Source organism: Bidens hawaiensis, unplaced genomic scaffold, assembly GCF_021521415.1.
Source record: "Bidens hawaiensis isolate Kalapana, Puna unplaced genomic scaffold, B.hawaiensis_p1.1 tig00011955_1, whole genome shotgun sequence".
Taxonomy (NCBI): domain Eukaryota; kingdom Viridiplantae; phylum Streptophyta; class Magnoliopsida; order Asterales; family Asteraceae; genus Bidens; species Bidens hawaiensis.
In genome coordinates, this window is record NW_027491959.1 from 274,278 (window position 1) to 292,773 (window position 18,496).

Here is an 18,496-nt window from a genome sequence, read left to right on the forward strand (position 1 = left end):
AGAAATACTGGATGTTGAAAGGGGAAATAATGAATCCATTGAGGACTTCATTACTCATTTGAATAACGAGAGCCTCAACATCGGAGGGGTTAGTGAAGACATGCTGAGAGGAGCATTCCGTAAAAATTTCCATAGTGGCGCCTTGATTCGCACTCTAACTGGAAAAGACGGAATGCCCGAGTCCTGGGACGAAATCATGATGGTAGCTAAGTTGTACGCAAGAACCGAAAAAACATTGGGGTTCAGTAGCCAGAAACACTTTCCAAGGGTCGAATTCCAGACCCCAAGACCAAACAGACAAGCTAAAGGGCCAATATGGTCAAGACTTCAGCCAAGTGCAGAAACGTCCAAACCATTTGATGCAAGATCGTTGATTGGCAACAAAAACAAGCGTAACTTTCCAACACGATCTTCCAAGAGCAGTTGGACTCAGTTATCAAAAACTCCTTCAGAAATCCTCACAACTGAGAATCTGACCTTCTGCAAGCCTCAACCGTTACCAAGGAAATCATTCCTCGATAATAAAAAACATTGCATGTACCACAATGATATAGGGCACAATACAAACGAGTGTGTGGCCCTAAGGAATGAAATAGAGGCAGCTGTAAAGAACAGGAAGTTAGATCATTTGGTCAAAGGTGTACGTCCAGTGCCTGGCAAACCTTCCGCAAAGGATAACCAGAACACGGCCAAAAGATCTGAACGTTCACATGATTCAGAGAGGTCAACAAACCAGTAGTAAGAGAAAAGAGTTTGCGGATGAGTAATGGAAAAATGAGCCAGTTTTCCACGTGTCAGAGGAGGACCGTGCAATAAGAATCCTCTGATAATCACTGCTCTATTTGGGCATTATCAATCCCAGTATGTGTTCTTCGACACTGGTAGTACATCCGACATTATGTACGAACAGTTCTTCGAACAGCTTGAGGAAGATGATATGGAAAGATTACGACATATTCATGCACCCGTTTCTGGGTTTGGTGGGGAAATAATGCACCCGTGTGGTGTCATTACATTCCCGGTCACACTTAGTGACGGGGTTCACTCAAGAACTGAGGAGGTCGAGTTTTTAGTTTTATCGGCAACTTCCAAGCATGATATCATTCTCGGATGTGAGGCAATCGGTGATTTCAATGCCCATCTGTCCACAGCTCACGGAGCAGTAGGGGTTCCGACCCGCACTGGTGTAGCAATAATTCATGTTAATCGACATTGCTTCACGACCGAAAGTTCGAGACCAAGTAAAGTTTCAAAGCAAAATCAAAGGACTGAACCAGAGAAATGGATTCTTAACAAGAAATTTCCCGATCAAACCGTAGTAATTGGTCCTGCAATTTCAGAAATCGTCTGAACCTTTTTGAAGCAATTATTGACCAAGAACATTGACATTTTCGCATGGCAACCCGCGGACATGACCGGTGTCCCGCGGAGCATTTCGGAACACAAGTTAAAGGTGAATCCATTAATCAACCCAATTGTGCAAAAGAAGCGAAAGATGGGCCCGGAACAAATGAAGGCCATGAATGAACAGGTACAAGATCTTCTGCATACCGGGATTATACGGGAAATCAAGTATCAAACGTGGGTGGCCAACCCAGTGATTGTCCCGAAAAGCAATAGAACGTGGAGGATGTGCATAGATTATAAAGATCTAAACAAAGCATGTCCGAAAGATTGTTACCCACTTCCGGAGATCGACTTGAAGGTAGATGCTGTGGCCCCATTCAAATTCAAGTGTTTCCTCAATGCCTACAAAGGGTGTCACCAGATTCATATGACAGCCGGTGACGAGGACAGGACAGCGTTCTGCACTGACCAAGGAACATTCTGTTACAGAATGATGCCTTTTGGGTTAAAGAATGCGGGGGGGCTACATACCAACGATTGATGGATCAGGCCTTCAAGGGTCAGATAAGTCGAAATCTCGAAGTTTATATGGACGATTTAGTGATAAAAAGCATTGAAGAAGACCAAATGTTAAGGGACATAGAGGAAACTTTTGAAACGTTGAGAAGCATCAACATGAAACTCAACCCAGCAAAGTGTTCCTTCGGGATGGAGGAAGGAAAGTTCCTCGGGGTAATCGTTACAGGCACGGGTTTCAAGGCTCACCCGGACAAGGTTCAGTGATAGCCCGTATGCCATCGCCCGCATCCCTCAAGCAAGTTCAAACACTTAACGGCAGATTAGTAGCTTTAAATAGGTTTCTGGCAAACCACGCTGCTAAATCTTACCCGTTTATCTCAACATTGAGGAACTGCCTCAAAAAGACACAATTCAGATGGACTCCGGAAGCCGAACAAGCATTCCAGGAGGTCAAGAAGTGTTTAATAGAATTACCTACGTTAACTGCTCCTCACGCAGGTGAACCGTTAACGCTATATTTGTCGGCATCTGACATCGCCGTAGGGGCTGTCCTACTGACAGATAGAAAAAATGTTCAAACTCCAATCTATTACGTCAATAGAACACTATCGGACCTGGAAACAAGATACTCGATGTTAGAAAAGTTGGTTTTGGCATTAGTTTATGCCGCCAGACGGCTCCGCGGATATTTCCAGGGTCATCCCATCAATGTGTTAACCGGATACAAACTCAAGAACGTGTTGAGTAAGCCCGAACTATCCGGGCGACTGGCAAAGTGGGCTATCGAATTAGGTGAACATTCAATAGAGTATAAACCAAGACCGGAAATCAAAGGGCAAGTGCTGGCGGACTTCGTTACAGAAGTCCCGCAGAACAAAGAACAAGAACTTTTAATTGAACAACAAACCCAAGCACCTCCGGAACAAGGGCAAGTTTGGTCACTGTTCACGGACGAAGCTTCGAGCAGTGAAGGATCAGGTGCAGGCTTGAGGCTAGTCAACCCTGAGGGGCATGAATTTACATACGCCATCAAGTTAGACTTCAAAAGTACCAATAATGAGGCAGAATATGAAGCCTTCCTGGCAGGACTGCGGATAGCGAAAAAACTTGGGGTGAAATATTTGGAAGCACGGGTGGATTCCATGCTAATTGCGGGACAAATAAATGGAACATATGAAGCCAAAAGCGATGTTATGGCTTCTTATTTGTCGCAAGCAATGGTCTTGATTTGCCAATTTTGCTCTTTCAATGTTCACATAAAGAGGAGCGAGAACAAATCGGCGGACGCTCTTAGCAAGCTAGCTTCAACGAATTTTGAGCATTTCGCCTAAGATATTCGTATAGAAGTTCTAGACCATCCATCCGTTCCACAAAACCAAGTCCTGGTAATTCAAACTGGCATTGAATCTTGGATGACACCCATTACAGCTTACTTATATTTCGGAGCACTTCCAGCAGGAAAGGCTGAGGCTTGGAAAATTAAACACAAAGCTTTGAATTACCAGTTGACTGATGGTATCCTCTACCAGAGATCATTTCTTGGTCCGCTATTATGTTGTGTGGACTCAGAAGACGCAAATTACCTAATTCGAGAAATTCACGAAGGCATTTGCGGGTTACACGCAGGACCAAAAATGACAGTTGCAAAGATCATGAACGCAGGGTACTACTGGCCCGGCATGCACTTAGACGCTGTGCAAGAAATCAGAAAGTGTGATTCATGCCAACGACATGCCCCCAACACCCTGCGTCCAAAATACGAACTGATTCCGGTAACATCTGTCTGGCCGTTCCAAAAATGGGCTATTGATATTATGGTACCTTTCCCAGAAGCCCCGGGACGAGTCAAATTCTTGATAGTGGCCATTGATTACTTCACCAAATGTGTGGAAGCCAAACCGGTTGCATCAATAACGGCTTCAAGCGTGAAAAAATTCCTTTGCGAATTCATCATTTGCCGTTTGGTCTCCCGCAAGAATTGGTAAGTGACAATGGGACCCAATTTGCTGATAGCGGACTAAAGGAATGGTTGAAAGAACTTCAAGTCACCCAAGTTTTCACATCTGTAGCTCACCCGCAAGCAAATGGTCAGGTCGAAAGGACCAACCGAACTATAAAAGAAGGGATTAAGGCAAGGTTGGGTACTAAACGGACGGGTTGGGTTGACGAATTGCCCCATGTACTCTGGGCTTTCTGCACCCAAAAGAACTCTAGCAACTCGGAGACGCCGTTTAGTCTAACCTATGGCACCGAAGCCATGATCCCGGCAGAAATTGGGATTCCATCCGCGAGGGTTCTATCAATTGATAATAATGATCACGAACTCAGGATGAATATCGATTTACTTGAAGAAAGAAGAGAATTAACATCAATCCGCGAGCACAACTACAAGAGACAGCTTCAGAAGTATTACAATTCGCGGGTCCAGACATGTGGATTTGATGCGGGAGACTTTGTCTTCCACAATAACGAGGCTTCCGGTCAGGAACCTCCGGGCAAGTTGGCCCCAACTTGGGAAGGACCGTATAAAATTAAACAAGTGTTATCTAAAGGTGCCTATAAGTTGGAAAAGTTAGACGGGACTGAAATCCCTCGAACTTGGAACGTAGCACAGTTAAATAAATGCTATATGTAGCAGTTTTATTTACTCTTTTATTTTGGCCTGCGTGCCCACATAGACTAGCAAGTTATGCAATTTCCTTTATTGTAAGAAGGCTTATGCCCAATGTATGAAAAATGTCGAGTTAGTTCCATGTTATTTAGATAAGTTATAATCTTTTATTGACAAAAACGAAGTTCCGGACATACACTTATATTATAGTACATAAGACAAAGTGCATCAGAAGAAAACAAGACTTCTTATTAATAGTCAAAAGAGATTACAAAAGGGGAAAATTTACGAAGGAAAACATATGTACATCTACGGGGCAACATTTTTATCCCCCGAAGTATTATCGGTTTCTTCTTCTTCTTCTTCCTCATCAAGGTCTAGGAGCTCCTTCAATTGCTCCATCGCATCCTCTTTATCCGCAAGATCTGATATATAAGCAGAAAGGGAAAACTTCAAAGTATCAAAATCTTTAGTTTTGTCAATGAGAATATAAGCAGTATCCTTGCAGGCCAGGACAAACTCTTCCGGAAGCCGACCCTCATAACTAAATTTGTAACCTTCTTCAAAGCCCATCTGTCGGCTTGCTTGCTCGGAAGCACGAAGAAGCACCGCAACGCAATTCCCAAGATCGTCACTGTTCTGAACATCAGTGATAACCTATTAAGTCAAATAAACGTGTGTGAACACCTACACTTCCTAATTGATTATGTTAACAAAAAAACTTGATACCTTGGGAATCGCTATCGTTAGAAGCCATTTCTTATCCGCCTGAGCCCGGATAAGATCCATCTTATGACCAGCACACTCCAAGTCTTGGTCTCAATTCTTGGCATTAAGATCGGATAAACGCTTGTCCTTGGCCGCTGAGTCTGCCTGAAGGGTCCTTATCAACTCAGCTTGCTCATCCAGCTGTTTCCGGAGAACAGCCTTGGCTTCCTCAGCGACAAGACGTCCGGCTTTCTCCTCCTCCATGGCCCTATGACTATCCTGAGCTTCAGTCAACGCCTTAAGAGCTTCTTTTTTGGCGTCAAGCAACTTAAGCTCAGTTTCGTCCAACTCCTCGTTCATAGCCAACCAATCACTCCGTATTTCTTGATTAGTGGAAACAGTGTTCGCCATATGATATGAATTGGAGTCTAAAAGCTCTTGGCGGATGCGGCGACGTTGTCGTTCCCTCTCGGCAGGAGGAAGACTCTCTTGGAGATATTCGTGACAAACATACGCATCGCTTAATATTGAATTCCGGCGTAGCGACCATCGAGGATTATGCGGAGCAGTATCTTCCTCCAGTTGAGATAAGGAAGCCTGCCCCCCATATTTGAACACACTAACCCCACCTTGATTCCGGAAGGAATACTCGTGATGGGGTGGAAATGTGGGGAGATTCTCAAACTCACCAACCTCTTTTTCCTTGATAGGATAAGTGTCCGATAAATTGATTGGATCTTGAACAGTTTTTAATGGTGAGGTTGGTGGAGTCAAAAGTTTTGTAGCAGCTGAACTCTTGAGACCTGAAAATTTCCAAAATAAAACTTTTTAAGCTATCAATAAGCGACAAGTCCAAAACTTACTCTTGGAAACGTCTTGGGCAGAAAGCTCTCGGAGGCGAGCACCCAAGTCCGGAACCTTAGCTTCCTCCTTCTTCTTCTTATTCTTCTTGGAAATGACAACATCGGAAGGTTGTGCTTTCCGCTTTCCAGCAACCTTTGAAGCACCCGCTTCCATAACCTGAGGTTCGCCCTCACCGGATTGAGAACCACCTTCCTCACCTGTTGATGGATCGGTGGTAGCCTTAAAATCTTGCTTGTGGGTCAAACCTACAGTCGAAGGTGAAGGGTTAGTAGCACCAATTGATAACCCCCCTTCACAGAGTGACGACTCTTCGCTATATGAAAGAAGTACTATCACCCTGCTCGAAGTAGCGGTGGTTATAGGTCGAGGTTGAAGAATACCTTCAAACTTTTTGACAAACTCCTCACCTTGTGCGTATATCCCCTCGGAGACAACAGGCTCCGGAGTGAGGGTAGTGGAGAAAAGGAAGTTGCTCCGCGAGCGCTCCAAAAACGGTACATCATGCGGGGTAATGGGGCGGCGTACCATCATGCCTCCCATCTTATCCACAAGAGTGGAGAGGATCGTACCTTCACCTGCAATCGAAGAACGTTAAAGAAAGTAAACTGAGAACCCGGAATATTACAAGTAAAAACTTACTCCCATTGGAATTCTCATAATAATGTTCCAAGGTGGGGAATGGCCACAAACGACTCATCTTGGCATGCACCATCGCCCCTTCGTGAATAGGACGCATGGGTGTCGGAGTTTTGGTTAGGGTAAGGAACCAGGTTCGTATTCGGAAGCAAGGACTTCCGGTAGTTTATCCCGCGGCTTCCGGTGAGTCATGGTAAACGGGATAACATCTTCCAATCCAGAAGAATTTTGACTTCCACCCATGAATGCTGTGAAGCCATTCAAAACCAATAGATCCTTTTCCGGTGGTGGCAAAACCGTACCAGCCTTCACGATAAGTCATCTTGTATAGCACGGCAAACAGGCCAACGGAGGGATCGTAGTTGTGCGCTTGACAGCAAAACTCGAAATGTCGAATTCTTAGCATCCCAAAAGGATGAATCTGGGATAAATGAATCCCATATTCCGTCAAGACCGATTGCACGAATTTGGTCATGGGCAATCGGACATTCCCAGAGTAAAATGGTCCAAGTACACGCCCATCTTCTTCTCCGGAGGCGCTGTTGCAATTGCTCCTTTTGACGGACGTTCGGCTTCCCATTCCAACGGGAAACCATATACATTTTTAACATCGTCAAAGTCCTTCTCTTTAATTTCACACCCGACTTCATTAATAGCAGAGGATTTTTCTTCTGGGCAGCCATTAGAATCGTATATAAAAGACAGATATAAGAAAGCAAAAGTTCACTGGCACGATTGAAGGAGAAAATATGTAAAGTAATAAGAATGAGTTGAAGACATCAAGGCCTATTTATACCCATCGCAATTAATGTGACCTTCTGACTGACAGAGGAAAGAGAAAATGCGGACCACGGGATGACTGACACGTCAGGCGGGAGATTCAAAAAAGCGTTTAAAGGCTGTCAAACAGGCGTTTTACACGTCTTGTCAGCTACCGCCTAAAATTCTCTCTCCGCCACGTCACCAGTACTATCCAATTTACACAAGTATAAAATTCAAAGAAAAGATATTTCACAAAGATATTATCAACACGAAGTTCTTTTCATTAACATTCAAAAATGGTGATTACAAAAACATGAAAAGAAATTACAAGTTTAGTTCTAGCTCCCACATCTATCTATAGGTTCGGGGCCGAAGTGCCTTCCGGTGCATTGTGGGAAACATCTTCAGACTTGTCATCATCAACATAGACCCGCAACTGCTTCACACCGTCCTCCGCCAAGGAAAATTCCGGAAGCATATGTTGCAGCGGGGAGATTAGGTCATCATATTCTTTGACCCGCATACCAAGCTCCTGCTCCGCATCAAGGCCATGGAGGGGATGGCTCTCATTGGATTTTCCGGATTGGGCAAATGCCAACCCTTCATTGAAGCCTTTTACCCGGCCAACCCATTCCGAAGCAGTCGTCAGATTCACGAAGCAATCAGTAAGTTACGTGCTCCTCTTGACATGACGGATGACCTAACAACAAAACAAAGAAAAATATTAGCAGACAAAACTTGATGTACATAGATAAAATAACGTATGGGAAATGCTTACGGAATCAAGTCCACGGTTAAGGAACCATTGCTTGTCCCGCTCAGCATGCTCCGCCCTATCACGAAGCACCTGCAACTCGCCGGAGGTGCGGGTTTCAGCTTCAGTACGAGACTGCAGCAAGGAGACATAGGCATACTGCATTTCAGCAGCAGTCTTATCTTTGAGCTCAGATTGCTCCTTCTGCAACCTCAACTCTTCCTCGAGCTCTTGGATCCGGGTGTTTTGACGAGACACCTCGTCCTGTGTCTTCGCCAACTCATCCCTCTTCCTTTGAGTTTCAGCTCGGGAAGCTTCAAGAGTGGCGTTAGACCTTTCACAGGCCTCTTTCCAACTCTTAGCAGCAGTAGCACTTCGATCTTTTTCCAGTTTAAGTGCAGCCTCGGCATCAACTTGTTTCCATTTAGCCGCGACCGCCGCCTTCCGCTGCTCCTCGGCTTCCTTCTCCGCAACCTTAACGGCCTCGGAAGCTGCACCAAGCTTCCCGCCCATTGTTCGCTACTCCTGTAAGATATCTTGACAACAGGCTAAGCTGTTAGTCAAGGAAATGGACAACTCAGTATGAAGTTCCTGACGGGGGCGAGTTTGTTGGTACGCCAATTCAGCAGGCGGCATACAGTGCTCAACAAAATTCATGCAAGTTTTGGGATTCGAAACCTAAGACCCATTGACAATGTCCCAAGATGGGACAAACAATTCATAGTCTCCTCCCAACTGTACGTCCCCGAAATATTGAGGACTTGAAGTTCCGAGACGAACAGGAGTAGAGGAAGACTGTTGTGGGGCACCGTTTGAAGAACCTCCTCCAGCTTCATGGACAGAAGGTCCAATAAAAAGTCATCTCCCTTGCCTGTTGTGAAAGGCGAAGAGGTAGAATAAAATTGAGAAGCGGATCGCGGAGGAGATTCATTAACCATGAAGCCCTCAGCAGTAACTTCAGGGTTATCATTTTGAGAGCCGGTGGCATCACCACCCTGGAAAAGATAGTCCAGGGACCCGGTAGTCACCGGCTGAACGTTAGACCCCTCCACAGTCATCTCAATAGGAGGGGTAACAGGATTATCCATCTCCCTCTCCGGAGGAGGCGACGCTTGTTTTTCAACATTTGGTGTCGGCGTCGATAGCCTACCAACCGCGTGACCTTTAGCAATGGAAGGATCTGCATAAGAAAATCACAGTCAGATCTCATTATCATAAACAACAAAAGTTAACAAGTAAGAACTTACCAGTCACCGTCCCCAGACGTTCTGCAAGGCAGGGCGGTGGTGTCTTCCTCAAACGATGTGTCCAGCATTTCTTCGTCTTTAGCTCCTTCCCCGTGTCCGCAAAACTAGCGCCTGCGTCGCTCGCTTGGGAAACGCGTAGAGATCGCTTCCGATAAAGTTCTGCTAGCATATGTGAGACAGATGAAATTTGAGGAGCATCATCTGAGCTTTCCTCCTCAAGGATAGCAGAATCATCGCTCAAAATGGCGATCGTCCCGTCGGAGGTAAGCACGTTAAGAGGAGGAGTGTTCAGGATATACACACCAGATTCAAAAATAGCCTCCGAGACAACCGTTACTTCGCAGTCTTCTCGAGGACAGGCGTATCCTTTGCATCACGGATGTTCCTACCTACGCAGCCCTTACCGTCTTCTAGGGCATTTAACATTGACCCAAAACCTGAAAAAAAACGCAGACGTCAGTAATAGAACTTCAAAACGGAAAGGAAGAGAAACAGAGTAGTAGAAATTACGGCCATCTAGACAATGAAAACAGGCTCCAGAAATGGAGACGGCCACAGTCGACTCATACCCGCCCATACGAGGGCTTCTTCAGGAAACACCCGCATCAGAGTTGGTGAAGCATTCAACTGGCAGAACCTGTCACGCTTCTCATGGGCAGCCGGAGTAATATCAGTAAAAGCGTCGTTGGGAGCACGGCGGATCATAGTCTCGGGCACCACGTCCTCGGAGATCCAAAAGAACTTTTTCTTCCAATCCATGGAAGTCTACTCAGTAACATTGCCGATAACCCTATCAGGCAAACTATGGCAGGTGAACCATCCATTCCGGTTCGCCATCTTGTAAAACAGAACGAACCGGTCCAGCCGGGGTACTATTTCATGTGCCATACACATGAACTTGAAGTGGCGAATTCGCACGACGGCATGATGTGCGTGCGCTTGCGTCTTAAAATATGATGGGTTGGATATCTAGCTTTTGCACAAGATCGAGTTTTAATTTATAAAAGTGATTTCTACAAAGACTAAACACACACAAAATAGGCAAATGTACCTATCGTATATGTAGAATAGTATTGGTAAGAACCAAGTATCGATCCGTGGACACACAGGTTTCTAATAGTAAATCGTTGTTTTGCTTTAATCGGAGGTTTTAATCATTTTTGGGGTTAATTTTTAACTTTTTATAAAATATAAATACTTATATATATATATAATATATAGGTGACCAAGACAAGAGATTCTAAACGAGTTGTTCAATTATGCGAAGGTTACCATCTAAGATCAAGAAACCACTCCATTTTAACATTGATAATTAATATTTGAACATGTGATAAACTTACCGTAGCAATATATGATAGATAGCTCCTTAAGCCTTAAGTGAACATCTTTGGCACTAAGGAGATGGTATGCGCATTTTAAAGTCCACCCTTTCCTAATGTCATACCATCTCAATGATGTCAATTTAAGTTGGCAAGTAGTTTCGTAAAGTAGAAAGATTAGGATTGACTTCGATTTCTCAAATACCAATTCTAACAACTTCGGGTGGTTGTAGTTCATCACACAACCTCCCATTGGTTGATTTAAATAGGTTATAATTACACATTCCGTTAACATATGGTTTCTTTAACTAATTTGATATCCTAAGCAAAGCCATTTTCGGAATACCAAGGTTTAGAAAAATACACCATAACTTATATCTCATCATTTCTAAGTACAATATAAGGATCCATGTTTTGATAATGTATCAAAGTATTTCTATCTTTCAAGAACATGAATCGATCATGAACGATTGCCAATGAAATTGACAACCACCAACTTTGAATTAGTAATTTAAGATGGTGAAACATTTCTCATTAAAAGATAATTGTAATATAACCATGTACTTTACTAGACTACATCACATGTCTTGATTAATTATCAAGTAAAACAAAGCTTCTTCATAGATTTTAGATGGTAAAAGGAGTTTAGCTCATAATGAGCATAGTAATAGACATTAAGATGATTGAAAATAACAAATACATGATTAAACTTGGAACAATCTAACCAAATGTAGATGAATATTTCTTCTTAATGATGGTAATGATGGTTGATGATGATGATTAGTGGTGATGACCTCCAAACCTTCAAACTCTTCACTAGATCTTCAAAGTGAGTGTTAGTGTGTGTTTTTATAAGTGAAAACCGGAGAGAATTCTTTTAAAGGTACACCAAATGAGTGCAACATGAGCCACTATTTATAGGCAATCTGGATGGTGAGGCACGGCCCCGTGCTTGGTGAGCACGCCCCCGTGCATTTTTATGACATGTGCCAGATTTGTTTTGTCTTTTGTGTGAGGTGGCAAAGGCCCCGTGGTTGGTAGGCACGGCCCCGTGGTTTTTAGTGACATTTGCTCAATTCTTCTTTGTCTTTTCTGTGTTCCCGTCCACGGCCCCGTGCTTGATGAGCACGGCCCCGTGCTTTTGCTTCCAGGTTTTGTCTTTTCTTGTATCAGAAGCATGGGGGCGTGTTTCTTGAGGCATGGGGGCGTGTTTTTTTGTTTTCTTGTGTTTTCTTCTGTTTTTCTTCATCTTTTTGCTTGTTTCTTCGTTTGAGGCTTGGTTTCACCTGAAATTATGTTTTATTATGATAAGTAGCCTTTTATGCTATGTTATTAGATAGAATTTGCAGTTTTTAGAGATTATTTGATGCCGAAAAGATGTATATTTCTATGTACATCAAACATCCCCACACTTGAACATTGCTTGTCCTCAAGCAATCTTCTTATAAATATCCTCCAAAAACAGCAAATTTAGATTATACCTATCCCTTAAGTGAGCTCCAAGAAGACAAAACAAAATATCCAATCTTTATGTTAGTGATAAATAAGAGAGAACTTTTGTTTTTATGAGCTTCCGTTTATGCAAAACGTCACGTTCTCACAATGTTCACTCACACTCAGTTTTATATCTGATCATACCTGTGATGTATGTATGTGAACACTCTTAGCCAAAATGCAACTTGTGATAAATAAGCTTTTAACAAGTTCAAATCTCCAACTTTTGAAGGGTTGCATAGATCAGAAGGTAAAAAGGGTTTCGGTTTAGTGTGAGTATGAATTGGTATTTTGTGGCGGTTCAAGGGTTAATGGTAAATACAACTTCCACTGTTTGACTTTTTCATGCTGAAACTGAGTTTGAGCCTAATAGACCCCACCCTCATTAGCTCGGTATATTCATGCTGAGACTGAGTTTGACTTTTTCTACATCTTCCTTCGTGGGACCAGTTTCCGCAACCTAAGCATCGTTCGTATCTTTTGGCTCTTCTCTTCATTGCGTTTTTGGAAATTCCACAGAATGGTGGCCTTTGTTCGTCTTGGCGCCGCTTTTTCTTCACCTCATTGCTAAAGAGAAAGATTCTCTCCCTAAGTTCTGGAGGCAACCTAGGTTTTGTGAAGTGTATGCAGCAAAGGAAATTGAAATCGAAAGAATGCATTTCCAGTTCTTTAGGGTCTGCCGGTAAAAGACCAGTGTTGTATTTTACCGGTAAAAATGGATAAAGTGATCGGGTTTTTGGGTTTTGTAATTTGATAATGGGTTTGATGGAATTGTGTAGATATTAATTTCTTCCTTATACAACTCTTCGTGCGATCTTGAAATGAATAATTGCGACAAGTTCTAAATCACACGAAACATATGACTCACTCAAGCTTCCGAAAAAATATTTATATGGCATGAGATTTATCTCACAGTAACGGAGGAATTGAGTATTAACGCCATATTTTGCATAAATTTATTCTCAATATTACAAAACTTTTTCTTACTTTTTCACTTTTATGTAATGATTGGTTATTTGCAAAAAATTTTCTTGGTTTTCTTTTTTTTTTAGGTTTAGAATAATCTTTGTGTGCTGCAAAAATATTTGTTTTAGAGAATTTTTATAATTAGTTGGACAAACAATTGGTCAAGTAATTCCCCTCCCCACACTTGAATCTCACATTGTCCTCAATGTGACAATATTTATTAAAATATAAAAATTCTAATTGAGTAAAAATGGAGAGATACTTCCCTACGGGTTAACGAAATTTCGACAGAGCGTCCCCTGTTTTTCGTCCGTTTTCCTGTTTTTGTACGTATATAATATAAAACTGCAAACATCCACAAACAACCAAGCATAAAATGCTGAAAATTGGGTATGGAATCATCCATCCCTTTGCCCTATCGGGCTAAATTAGTACCTAATATAGTGTCTTTGGCACCCACGGCCATAAAAGTATCCAAACCAACATAAACAAACAAGTATGATGAAAAGTAAATTGTTCAAAACACACATAATAAGTTCATGAAATACTACCAACCCATGCCCGTGCCCATGCCCAACCTACCTGTGCCACCAATCATCAGTTACCCGTGTCCGGGTCAAACGGTCCCCACTGCATGTCCATGCGATAGCCCAATCGTTCAATCTCTCGCCTCGTTGCTTCGTACTCTGCTGCTCGCTGTGCATCGGAGGCAGCCATTTGCTCGTTGATCCTGTTAAATGAGGCGGTAATGTTAGTTGAGAATTGATCGATCAGTCCATATATACCCTCCAAAGAGTATCGGCTATCATGTGATGAACTGAGGCCGGCCCCTGATGAAGATGGGCCTCCTCTCTGATGGTAAGTTCGGCGGCGTTGTTGTCTGGGCGGAGATTGTCGTCTCTCATGCACATCCTATATCATCATCTATGACGGGTCTTCTGGGTCCCAAACTTGGTTGTTCTTATCACAAAATCTCCACATACCCGGGCTGATTTACTGAACCATCTGCATGCTCTCACAGTAATCAAGGTTGAGAGCTATTGATTCTAGGCTTGGAGTTCCTTCTGTGTCTGCACCATAGGCCCTGTAGAGGTTGTAGATCCTGGGGCCACCAAAGATCGGGGAATTTCCTCGGGAAGTGGCATTTGTCATGAACAGCTTGTAAAATAGCATAGTGATATTGCATGGTATTTCGTTTTTCATGCAGTACATTGCCCAAAGATCCCTTAGGTTGACAACCCCTTCGCTCTGACCTCTAGCTATGACGGTATGACTCAGCAAACGGTGGATGTACCTCATCAGCGGGTTACACAGTGCTGTGCTTTTTGAAACGCTCGGTCTATACCTTGTTGTTCCATAACTCAACTGTTCCCAAGCTTCTTCCCTAATGGCACCTGCTTCGGCTTCATCATCATCACCCTCATCTGTAAAGGTTGTTTTAGCCTCGAACCAAATATCTGTGCCAGTTTCTTCAGCCGAGTAAATACCCAAATCAATTCCCAGTTGAGTGACATAAGTTGTATGCCAAACACCCCCACATCGGAACTCGATTGCCTTGGTATCCCACATGTCAAACTTTTTCTTCTTCATATTGAATGAGGCTAGGAACTCCTTTGTAAGTTCTGTTACTGAATCCCCCGTTTGGCTAAAAACCCGTCTCCAAGGTCCCGTCACAATGTTCTGATAGCAGTCCCATTGGTTAAATTGTCTGAGGTTTTCTTCGCATGCATGGAAGTGAGCTTCAGGATATCTGTTATTGAGATAAGTTAATCTTTCATTTGCCAATCGGTCCTTAGTCTTGCGGTTTCCGAAGACTAGGAATGCATGAAACTCTTCCCCATACTCGGCCATCTACAATTTATACTTAAATTAGTCAAAATCGTGAAAGATTTTCAATTTGCTGAAACAGAGAGCAAAGCACGGCGGCGTGCTTTCAGAAGCATGGCCCCGTGCTGCTGCTTCTGGTTCAGTTCCTTTGATATTTGACTTTTTGGTTGACCACGACTCGTGTTGTTTTGGGCACAGCTCGTTTTTTTTAATATTGATTTCTAACTTACTCAGACTCGAACCCTCGTTTCTAACCGGTTATATCAATTGGGTTTAATGGTGTGTTGGTTATTTATGCTAATACCCAAAACCCGAATTGTTTCTTACAATTAAACCCTAACCATCAAACATTCAACAATCTATTCATCATAATCAAGCATAATAACCCATATCCTTTTAGGGTTTTGACCTGATTTGGTCGATTTGAACAATTTTAGGGTTAATCTAAACCTAGAATGACAAATTTGAATAATGCAATTGTTAAATTAACATACCTTAGGTTTAGAATCGAAGATTAGATGAAGAAATTAGCAAAATAATTGAAGATCGGCGGTTTTTTGGTTCAGAACACAGTGAAAAATAGGGTTGGTGGTTGGAGAAAGTTATTTTGTCAAGTTAAAACTTGTAACTGCCCTGACACCAAAAACACGGCCCCGTGCTTTTAGAAGCACGGTACCGTGCTGCTTAGTGCAGACAGTACTGTTTTGTTTATTTTGTTTGTCGAGCTTGGTTTGTTTTACTGGGTTTTTATTTTCTAGTTATTTTAACATGGTAATTAAAAATCCTAGATTTCATTAAAACATAAAATTAAAGACATAATTAAAGATAGATGAAATGAAAAGTACAACAACAACTCTCGGATCCTAACACATAGTACTAGCGGGAACAACTTAAACACGAAACGAAGTCAGAACTTCAACGGCCACCACCCACGAACAAGTCCTGGATGTGTGGTGGTGCTCGTTTGGCTTCCAAAAGTTCATCAAGCTTTTTGTTGAGCGTGACGAGTTCTCGGTTGAGAAAGTTAAGTTTGGAAGTCACATCTTTGTGGTGGCCATCCACAACATGGAAGTTCTCGAACCTAAGCAGGTCGAATTTGTTAATCAACTCGACTACTCGAGCCTCGGTTTGCATGTTGCTCTCAACTTGGTCTCTTACGATGCATTGGAGTCTCATGATTTGCTCCTCAAGGAAGGAGGATTTATGTTGTTTCCCCTTTTTCACTAGCTTCCATTCAACCCGTTTTCTTTCCATTTAGGTAATTTGTGTTTGGTGTGAATGGAATAGTGAATTTATGCATACATTATATAGAGACTGGAAAGTTGAACACGGCACCGTGTTTTTAGAAGCACGGCCCCGTGCTGCTAGAAGAATAAATGTTTCTGAGTCAGAGAATTGTACGGAGTCAGCGCGTATCATGCTGAAGATTCTGGGGTGACACGGCCTCGTGCTTAGGAAAGCACGACCCGTGCTTTTTGTCACAGTGAATTTCCTTTTAATTTTTCAACACGATTCAAGATCCGAAATTTTTAGAATGACGTTTATTGTAATAATTTGGATGTTTGGTCATCTAAAAATTACTTTTCATTAAAATAAGGGTCCTAGAACAATTACGGGATAAGCCCGGGTTTCCTAAGAAAAGAAAATAATCAGGTTAATCCCGAAGTCCTAACACATTGCTTAATGCACTTGTTTACACATAAAAGCTTAAAATTAAGTTTCTTAGAGTTCCAAGAATGGCTCTCCTCCTCCGAACGGTCCTGGTGGTGGAAAATACGTGAAACCGAGAACTTGAAACTGGAGTTGTTCGTTGATGTCTAGGAGTTCCATTTTCATGTTTTCCACTGATTCGGTGAGTTGCACGAGACGCATCTCAGCAAGGACATTCATTTCGGTGAGTTCTCTCACGAGTTCTTGGAGTTTCAAGAGAAGCTTGGTTTTGGAAACATGGCGGGCATCGTTTCTCGGATGTCGGGAAACGGAAATTGCTTCATTCATCTCAGTTGGCATGCTGAATTTTCAGAGGATTTTTGGTTTTGGTTTTGGTTTGTGCAAGAAATGCAATGACACAAGGTGCCTTTTATAACCAAACAGGATACCGAGCACGGTACCGTGCTTTTGGAAGCACGCCCCCGTGTTTTTACTCTGACAATTCTGTTATAAACCAGTATGACTGAGATTTTTGCAGCGTAGATGCCGGCCCGCAATTTTAGGCACGGTGGCCGTGCGTCTGAGAGCACGCCCCCGTGGTTTTTCAAATTTTTTAAATTTTTTATAAATGATATTTATTTACAAGGCCTAGTTTTATGAAGGTCTTGGCCAGTCCTTGTTTCCTTAATCTCTTATTTAAAAAGTTTGGAGGGTTAGTACCTCCAAAATTTCTTTAAATGGACCGTCGATGTATGGTTTTAATCGATGTCCATTTACTTTGAATTTCTGGCCGTTTGAATTTGAAATTTCGATGGTTCCATAGTCAAAAACTGTTTCAACTACGTATGGACCTGTCCATCGGGATTTCAGTTTTGTTGAGAAAAGACGTAAACGAGCGTTGTACCAACTTGAAATTTTTTGTTTCCTTTTAAATGAGCGTCGTGTATGCGTTTAGTCTTTTCCTTGTAGGACCAGGAATTTTCGTAGGCCAATGTTCTCAGTTCCACGAGCTCACGAATTTGATCTTCCCGGTTTGCTCCGGCGGACGTTAGATCAAAATTCACTGCTCTGAGGGCCTAGTAGGCTTTGTGTTTTAACTCTACTGGTAGATGACATGCCTTCCCTTAAACAAGCTTGAAGGGTGTCATTCCTATGGGAGTTTTGTAGGCCGTCCTGAGGGCCCACAATGCGTCATCTAACTTTTCTGCCCAATTTTTGTGATTCATCCCCACACTTCTTTCCAAAATTCTCTTAATTCCTCGATTAGAGACCTCTACATGCCCACTGGTCTGAGGATGATATGTTGTTTCTAGTCGGTAGCGAACCCCATACCGTGCTAAGACCTTGTCCATCAGGGTGTTACAGAAGTGAGTACCTCTGTCGCTGATTAGGGCTTTCGGAGTACCAAATCTTGAGAATAACTTTTTTCAGAAATCGTACAACTACTCGAGCATCGTTAGTGGGAAGAGCTTGGGCTTCTACCCATTTAGATACGTAGTCGACTGCTACAAGGATGTATTTATTTCCGAATGAGTTAGGAAATGGCCCCATGAAATCTATCCCCCATACATCAAAGATTTCACAAATTTGAATGCCTTTTTGAGCCATCTCATTTTTTGATGAGATGTTTCCGGCTCTTTGACAAGCATCGCATGCTTGGATCAAAGTATGTGTATCTTTGTATATAGTGGGCCAGAAAAATCCTGCATCAAACACTTTCTTGACCGTGGTGACAGTACCGTGGTGTCCGCCTGTTGGTCCTTCATGGCAATGTTTGAGAATGTCTAAGGCC

At 42.7% G+C, this 18,496-nt stretch overlaps 1 protein-coding gene across 1 annotated transcript; it reads left to right on the top strand.

The window, feature by feature from the left end:
• The first annotated feature begins 1,411 nt into the window (after positions 1 to 1,411).
• LOC143539622 (uncharacterized) lies at positions 1,412 to 3,197 on the top strand. The gene is made up of 2 exons (XM_077032890.1): positions 1,412 to 1,531; positions 2,601 to 3,197. Exons 1-2 carry the CDS (start codon positions 1,412 to 1,414, stop codon positions 3,195 to 3,197), a joined length of 717 nt encoding a protein of 238 aa, XP_076889005.1.
• The last annotated feature ends 15,299 nt before the right edge of the window (positions 3,198 to 18,496 follow it).

Bases quoted from the DNA above. Each gene is read 5' to 3' on its own strand.
- LOC143539622 (XM_077032890.1), top strand. From the start codon at position 1,412: ATGACCGGTGTCCCGCGGAGCATTTCGGAACACAAGTTAAAGGTGAAT. The intron at 1,532-2,600 runs GTACAAGATCTT...TACAAACTCAAG, and splicing joins TGAAGGCCATGAATGAACAG to AACGTGTTGAGTAAGCCCGA.